Source organism: Pelophylax lessonae (genome assembly GCF_965119305.1).
Source record: "Pelophylax lessonae genome assembly, chromosome: 4".
In the NCBI taxonomy this organism is placed as follows: Eukaryota; Metazoa; Chordata; class Amphibia; order Anura; family Ranidae; genus Pelophylax; species Pelophylax lessonae.
Window position 1 is genome coordinate 67,000,245 of NC_138771.1, and position 8,389 is coordinate 67,008,633.

Below are 8,389 nucleotides of genomic sequence, written 5' to 3' on the forward strand. Positions count from 1 at the left end.
TGTATGTAGGATCTGGTTGGAATGGGAGCAGACGATGCAACGTATGTAGGATCTGGTTGGAATGGGAGCAGACGATGCAATCTATGTAGGATCTGGTTGGAATGGGAGCAGATGATGCAACGTATGTAGGATCTGGTTGGAATGGGAGCAGACGATGCAATGTATGTAGGATCTGGTCGGAATGGGAGCAGATGATGCAATGTATGTAGAATCTGGTTGGGATGGGAGCAGACGATGCAATGTATGTAGGATCTGGTTGGGATGGGAGCAGACGATGCAATGTATGTAGGATCTGGTCGGGATGGGAGCAGACGATGCAATGTATGTAGGATCTGTTCGGGATGGGAGCAGACGATGCAATGTATGTAGGATCTGGTCGGGATGGGAGCAGACGATGCAATGTATGTAGGATCTGGTCGGGATGGGAGCAGACGATGCAATGTATGTAGGATCTGGTTGGGATGGGAGCAGACGATGCAATGTATGAAGGATCTGGTTGGGATGGGAGCAGACGATGCAATGTATGTAGGATCTGGTTGGGATGGGTGCAGACGATGCAATGTATGTAGGATCTGGTCGGGATGGGAGCAGACGATGCAATGTATGTAGGATCTGGTTGGGATGGGAGCAGACGATGCAATGTATGAAGGATCTGGTTGGGATGGGAGCAGACGATGCAATGTATGTAGGATCTGGTCGGGATAGGAGCAGACGATGCAATGTATGTAGGATCTGGTCGGAATGGGAGCAGACGATGCAATGTATGTAGGATCTGGTCGGGATGGGAGCAGACGATGCAATGTATGTAGGATCTGGTCGGGATGGGAGCAGACGATGCAATGTATGTAGGATCTGGTCGGGATGGGAGCAGACGATGCAATGTATGTAGGATCTGGTCGGGATGGGAGCAGACGATGCAATGTATGTAGGATCTGGTCGGGATGGGAGCAGACGATGCAATGTATGTAGGATCTGGTCGGAATGGGAGCAGACGATGCAATGTATGTAGGATCTGGTCGGGATGGGAGCAGACGATGCAATGTATGTAGGATCTGGTCGGGATGGGAGCAGACGATATTACAGTATTGTAACAAGTTGAAGTTTCGGTCTCTAATCAGCCGGCGGCATCGTTAATGACCTCAGCTGAAACCACTACAAATCCAATTATCGGCTGTATATCTGACTAGCGATCCTCCCCTCCCCCCTCCATGTGTCAGTCTGCACCGTACTGCGCTTCGGCTATGTGGTGCTTTAACCCCTCAGCTGCCGGTGAACCCGCCTGTGAGGTCACTGCCCAGCCTCTCCGCTCCTCTCTATGGACAATAGACCGGCTTGGTGTACGATCGCTGTGTGTGTGTGTAGTCATCAGAGAGCACTACAGTCCCTGAGTCACCCAACAATGACACTGGGGACAGGGGAGGAGTCTATAGGACTATGGGGGGCTTCTACCTACCAAGTGGGGGGGGGGGGGAGGGAGAGACAAAACAAAACAAGCCAATTCATCATGGCAGAGTGACTGACAGATGGCCAAATACTGATCAATATAAAGACATGACCAATCACTGATCAATAGACAGACATGACCAATCACTGATCAATAGACAGACGTGTACATACAGATCCCTCATTATATGGAGAGAATAGAAAAAATCGATACAGAATGAGAAAAAAAATATGAATTATATAAATTACATAAAACATAGACACATATATACAGTAAATATATAGGAATAATTACAATATATATATATATATATATGTATATATTATTAAAAAAATATAAATAAAAAAATTAAAATGAACAAAAGAATAGAAATAAAATTACATATATATATATATATATTATACACACACACACACACACATATATATATATATATATACACACATAAAATCTACAAAATCCATGTATAAGAGATATAAATGTAATAAAGAAATGCTATGATGAGAGGTGGGATGGGTGCAGGGATGGAGGGTGATGGTGGATTGCACACATTGTATGATTGTGTATCTTTGTGGTAACATTAGCAGTGATTGGGGGTGGGGGGGATACAATGTATCAATGTGGTCTCATGCTTCCATAATAAAGAAGTGCGGTGTGAGCGGCCAATGAGAAGGCAGCCCGGGCTCCATCCACAATGCAGACTCCTCCGGTGTATATAGGGGTGGAGGCGGCTGGGGCAGTGTACTCCGGTGCCCCCCCCCCATACCCCGATGCCCCCCCCATTATCTCCCCGCCCCCTCCCTCTCTGGGCTCCTCATTGTTCTGCATTAGAAAACAAAGAAAGGAGTTTTTTCCTCGCTTTCTCTGGAGGCGGGGAGGAGTAGTAGGCGTGCCAGACGCTCCGGGCCCCGCCCCACGGAGCCGCTTCGAGCCAATAGGGCAGTCCCTCCCCGGTGTCAGTTCCATTGTGCTGTCAGTGCTGTCCGGGTGACGTCACGGCCCTCTTATCCCCCTCTAGTGCCGTCTGGCTGCAGTGCTCAGACAGGAGGGGAGGAAAACGCTGAGTGAGCCGGGGAGGGGCTCCGTACAGACCCGCGTCCATCTCCGCCGATATTCGGCCACAAAGAAGTCGGGGAGCCGCCGCCTGCCCGCATCCCCGCTGGATGAGTCCCTAGGACCGGCTGGAGCCGCCCGCTGTACACCGAGCACCGCCCGTCCCCCCTTCTTCTCTCCTTAGTGCCGGACACCGAGCTTCCCTTTGTGTCTGAGCGGGGGAGCCGCCGACACCGACCATGCCCAGCTCACTGTTCGCAGACATGGAGAGGACCGGCACCGGGGGAGGAGGAGGAGGGGAGACCCTGGACGATCAGAGAGCCCTGCAGATCGCCCTGGACCAACTCTCCCTGCTCGGGCTGGACAACGACGAGAACTCCGTGTTCGACAACGAGCCCCGGAAGAAGAGCGTCAATATGACCGAGTGTGTGCCGGTCCCCAGCTCCGAGCATGTGGCCGAGATCGTGGGGAGGCAAGGTGAGGGCGACACCGGGGCTGGGGGGCAATGGGACCTGCATTGGGGGCATCCACCTACCTGTACTGGGGGGCAATGGGATCTGTACTGGGGGCATCCACCTACCTGCACTGGGGGCAATGGGACCTGTACTGGGGGGCAATGGGACCTGTACTGGGGGCATCCACCTACCTGTACTGGGGGACAATGGGACCTGTACTGGGGGCATCCACCTACCTGTACTGGGGGACAATGGGATCTGTACTGGGGGGCATCCACCTACCTGTACTGGGGGGCATCCACCTACCTGTACTGGGGGGCATCCACCTACCTGTACTGGGGGACAATGGGACCTGTACTGGGGGCATCCACCGACCTGTACTGGGGGACAATGGGACCTGTACTGGGGGACAATGGGACCTGTACTGGGGGCATCCACCTACCTGTACTGGGGGGACAATGGGACCTGTACTGGGGGCATCCACCTACCTGTACTGGGGGGACAATGGGGGCATCCACCTACCTGTACTGGGGGACAATGGGACATGTACTGGGGGCATCCACCTACCTGTACTTGAGACAATACCCCCTGTACTCAACCATCAATGAGGGGTTCGACCTTCACTGGGGATGCCAATCTTCTATACTGGAGGCATCACCATTCTATACTGGACCATCAATGGAGGGGTTGGACCTTCATTGGGGTCGTTCGCCCCCTTCTGCTGCACCATCACTAGGTGGAACAGCGACCACCTTCTCCAGCAACATTTACCCTGTACTGGGTACCACACCACCTTCATGGAGAACATCTAGCCCTGTAGTTTGATAGCTTCTCCACATGCCGTATGCAGAGGGGTAGGGGAGGGGGAAATCAGACCACCTTCATTGGGGACATTTACACCCCCCCCCCCATACTGCACCTTCAACAAGGTCGAGCTTAAGATCCCCTTAGCTAGGTACATAAACCACCTTGATTGGGTACATCACCTTTGCTGGGTACGACACTTGTATTGGGTACACACCCCCCCCCCCCCCCATATGCTGGGTACATCCTTTCTGTACTACTGGGTACATATATCCTATTGGATATTTCTCTTTCTGTACTGGGTACATCTCATCCATGGGATAATGGCTTGTAATGGATGCCTATACATGTGGACCACATTGTACCATGTGTATCCTGCAATGGTTGATTGGTGCTGAGGGCTTCCAGTGGATGCCTATAGATCAGGCCTGCGTTGTGAATGTGATTAGTGCCAAAGTGCTTTTTAATTGTTTGGTGGGTTGGGTATAAATGGATATAGACTGTATTGTCCTCAGTGTCTTGCAATGGTTGTTTGCTGCATGTGGTTTCCATATATCTGGCTGGCATTGTCAATGTGATCGGTGCCCGTGTGTCTTGCAATGGTTGTTTGCTGCATGTGGTTTCCATATATCTGGCTGGCATTATTGTGATCGGTGCCCGTGTGTCTTGCAATGGTTGTTTGCTGCATGTGGTTTCCATATATCTGGCTGGCATTATTGTGATCGGTGCCCGTGTGTCTTACAATGGTTTGTTTTCAGTGGCTTGCAATGGGTGTAAATAGATGTGGCTGACATTGTGAATGAGATTGTTGCCTGTATGTCTAGTAATGGGTGTCAGTGCCTTGATGATGATGCTGCGTGTTGCTTTTGTGCATGCTCATGTATTGTGCCGTGTTGGCACTGCAGTTTGTGCGTTTCCCACTGCCCACCTTAGATCTCTCCTCGTTTCATGTAGGTGGCTGCTGGGAATGCTTAGCCTTTCTTTTTGTGTTTTATTTAATTTTTTTACACTGGTAGTAATTGTCCATTTTATCTGCTTGTTTGCTCCCCAGGTTGTAAAATCAAAGCTCTGCGGGCGAAGACCAACACCTACATCAAGACCCCGGTCCGCGGGGAGGAGCCTGTCTTTGTTGTGACTGGGAGAAAGGAGGATGTAGCTATGGCCAGGAGAGAGATCATCTCAGCAGCAGAGCACTTTTCAATGATCCGAGCCTCTCGCAATAAGAATGCATTGAATGGGGGAGGGTCGGTGCCCGGTCCTCCAAACCTTCCTGGGCAGACCACCATCCAGGTTCGGGTTCCTTACAGAGTGGTGGGTCTAGTAGTAGGACCTAAAGGGGCTACCATTAAACGGATCCAGCAGCAGACCCATACGTATATCGTCACTCCCAGCAGGGACAAAGAGCCGGTGTTTGAGGTGACCGGCATGCCAGAGAATGTTGATCGCGCCCGGGAGGAGATCGAGGCGCACATCGCTGTACGTACCGGAGGGCTCATAGAGCTGACCGATGAAAATGACTTTCACGCAAATGGGACTGATGTTGGCTTTGATTTACATGGCACAGGGAGCCTATGGAGCAAGCCTACCCCGGGCGTTAACTCCAGCACGGGGTCACGCAAGGCTTTCTCTAATTATCGCAATGACAGCTCCAGCTCTCTGGGCAGTGCCTCCACTGACTCTTACTTTGGGGGCACAAATGGCACAAGGCTGGCAGACTACAGCCCGCCCAGCCCTGCCCTCAGTTTTACCAACAATGGCAACAATAACAATAACGTGAATGGCAATGGATACGTGTACGCCAGCGAAAGCATCTCTCCCGACTGCACTGAGCTGGCTTTTGACTCCCCTTTTGACCCTGCTCCTGCCCCACCCGGGACTGCTTTGCTCTGGTCCCAGTTTGAACGTAACGGCACAACCGCCGCCTACCAAAACAACGCCAACGGGCTGCTTTCCAACCACCGGCGACTCAATGGGGTGGGCTGCACCGCTCCCCCCAGGCTCTCTCCTCCCTTGCATGGAAGCAACGTGGTTTCAGAGCACCCCTTAGCGCGCAGAGTGCGCAGTGACCCCGGAGGTGGCCTGAGCTACTCCGCCTACCCCAACATTGGCTCCGACTCCTCCTCTTCTTCCTCGTCCTCCAGCAGCAGCTCTTCCTCTTCCAGCTCGTCTTCCTCTTCATCAGGCATGAGGAGGAAAGGCAGCCGCGATTGCTCCATCTGCTTCGAGAGCGAGGTGATCGCTGCCTTGGTACCCTGCGGCCACAACTTGTTTTGCATGGAGTGTGCCAACCGTATCTGCGAGAAGAATGAGCCACAGTGCCCGGTGTGTCACACAGAAGTCACTCAGGCCATTCGTATTTTCTCCTAGAACAAAACACTCAAGCCTTCTTCTATATTCAGTACTCTAAATACAAAAGCATATATGCCCTATAGCTACATTCCCACTTGTATGGTGCCATACACGTGTGTTTGTCTTTTTTTTTGTATATATATTATTTACCAGAACCTTTTTAATATATTAATATATTGTAATATATTAATATGCAAATAATATATATATCTATATAATATTGTGATGTTGCTTGTGTTAATTGCCCCCCCTCCCCAGGGCTCTATATGCCGGGGTTGGCAGCTCATAGATGTCTTTTTTGTAGTAGCCTTTCATGCAATTCCAAAGGCAAATGATGGTTTTTTACAGGGGTCCAGATGTCAAATAGTAAGTGCATGTCTCATTAAAAACAAGGACCCCTTTTGTGCATTATTCTCGGTGGTACCCACTATTGCTTCATTATGTAAATAGCTCGCAGCAACTGATTTACATGCGCCCACTCCAGAAGCAATATTGATTTGTGCATCTTTATATTTCTGCCATTCGCAGTGAGGCCCATGGGCCTGTATTAAATCGTTTTTTTTGGACGTTGTCACGTGGCCAATTTTAACCCCTCTCTCGCTGGAAGGTACTGTTATGGCTCTTGAGGGGTTAAAAAACTAAAAAAAAAAAAGTGACAAGGCCTGGAGTATATTGAGACAAAGGGCTCTTACTGTAGAAGATCTAGTTGCTACCTTGCCAAGTGGGAATGTGGCTTTAAAGCTGCAGTATCTGCATATTTTTGTGTTTTTTAAATTCTTTTTATTTTTTAATTTTTTTTTTTTTTAAAGGGAACGTGCAGATTCCTTCCCATGGCCATGTGTTGCAGCTTGGGAAACCAACTACATCTTTTGCATGCTTTATGTATGAACAAAACCACCCTAGGAACAGTTGTTACACTGTACTTCTAAAGACAAATCTTCCAAAATATTTTTTAAATTTTTATATTTTTTTGTGTTTTTTTGCATGGCTTTGTAGACTATAGAAACATTTATTTTGACGAGCCAAGCATTGTTTTTTTTTTAAAAAATATTAAAAGCTTTTTATTTTTATTTTTTCTTAATTTCTATTTTTTTGTTTCCAAGCATTGTTTTTTAAAAAATATTAAAAGCTTTTTATTTTTTTTCTTAATTTCTATTTTTTTGTTTATCATTGACTTTCCCTGGAGAACAAAGAAACTCCATGGAGACCTCCCCCATGATACTGCAGCTTTAACAAAAGTAATATTAAATTGTAACATATCTTCTATAAATATATAAATATATATAATTATAATAATGCGTTTAAAGGTTTTAAAGACGAATTGCATTAATACAGATTGAAGTATTTTATTCTTTTTTGACTTGAAAAAAATTATATTTCATATTGCAAAGATGTTTACAAGTATTTTAATTTTAAGTTCAGTGAACTTTTTTTGTAGCTGGGTTTAAATCTTTTATTTTTAGTATGGCCTTCTGGCAAAGAACACTGTATTATTTTAATATCTCACAGGTGAAGTGGGGGGGGAGGGGGGCAATATACATTTGGAAAAAATAGAAAAACTGCAAAATGTTTTGAACAGTATTGTGTTGGGATGGAGGTTTTTTTTTTTTTTTTTATAGGTTCCAGGAAAACCAACGTTTTAAAAATCTGCTTCACCCAGTGTCTTTTTCTATTCCGTGATACAAAAGCCTATTTTAGTCTATATTAAAAAAAAAAAAAAAAAAATTGAAATGTATGAGCATATTAAGCCAACAAAAAAGAAGCCGTTTGACTCCTTTCTTAACATTTGTATAAATAGATTTCAGTGGCGATTTCAAAAATTCTGTTGCACCACTCTAGTTTTAGTATTTCTATTTTAATACATTTTGTTTACTACTTGTTTATGTATATGTAGGTAATGTGACTTGAGCGTAAATGTACTTTACTGAGCAAAGTTTAAAAACAAAAAACAAAAAGTATATTTTATTTTATGATAAAGGGCCTTTAACCTCATGGTCAAAAAAATACTAATATTATATTTGCTGAAGACAAGATTTGAAAAATTGTATCAAGAGTTTTATTTTTCTGACATTTAAAGTTCTACATAAATAAAGGTAAACTTAAGTAATGGTGCTACTTCATGTTTTTTTAAATATTTCTATATAAATGAAAAAATAAAATGATTCCGGAAATGATGGATTTGGTTTGTGGTGTGAGTTGATGAGCAGCACATTTGGAGCTATTTCTGAGCATTGGGTGCACACATCTGGTGCTGAGTACACACATGTGTCGTAACCCTTGACTG

At 46.4% G+C, this 8,389-nt stretch overlaps 1 protein-coding gene across 1 annotated transcript; it reads left to right on the forward strand.

The window, feature by feature from the left end:
* Positions 1-2,426: 2,426 nt before the first annotated feature.
* MEX3B (mex-3 RNA binding family member B) lies at positions 2,427-6,164 on the forward strand. The gene is made up of 2 exons (XM_082254185.1): positions 2,427-2,974; positions 4,808-6,164. Exons 1-2 carry the CDS (start codon positions 2,737-2,739, stop codon positions 6,121-6,123), a joined length of 1,554 nt encoding a protein of 517 aa, XP_082110311.1. The 5' UTR covers positions 2,427-2,736; the 3' UTR covers positions 6,124-6,164.
* Positions 6,165-8,389: the final 2,225 nt, after the last annotated feature.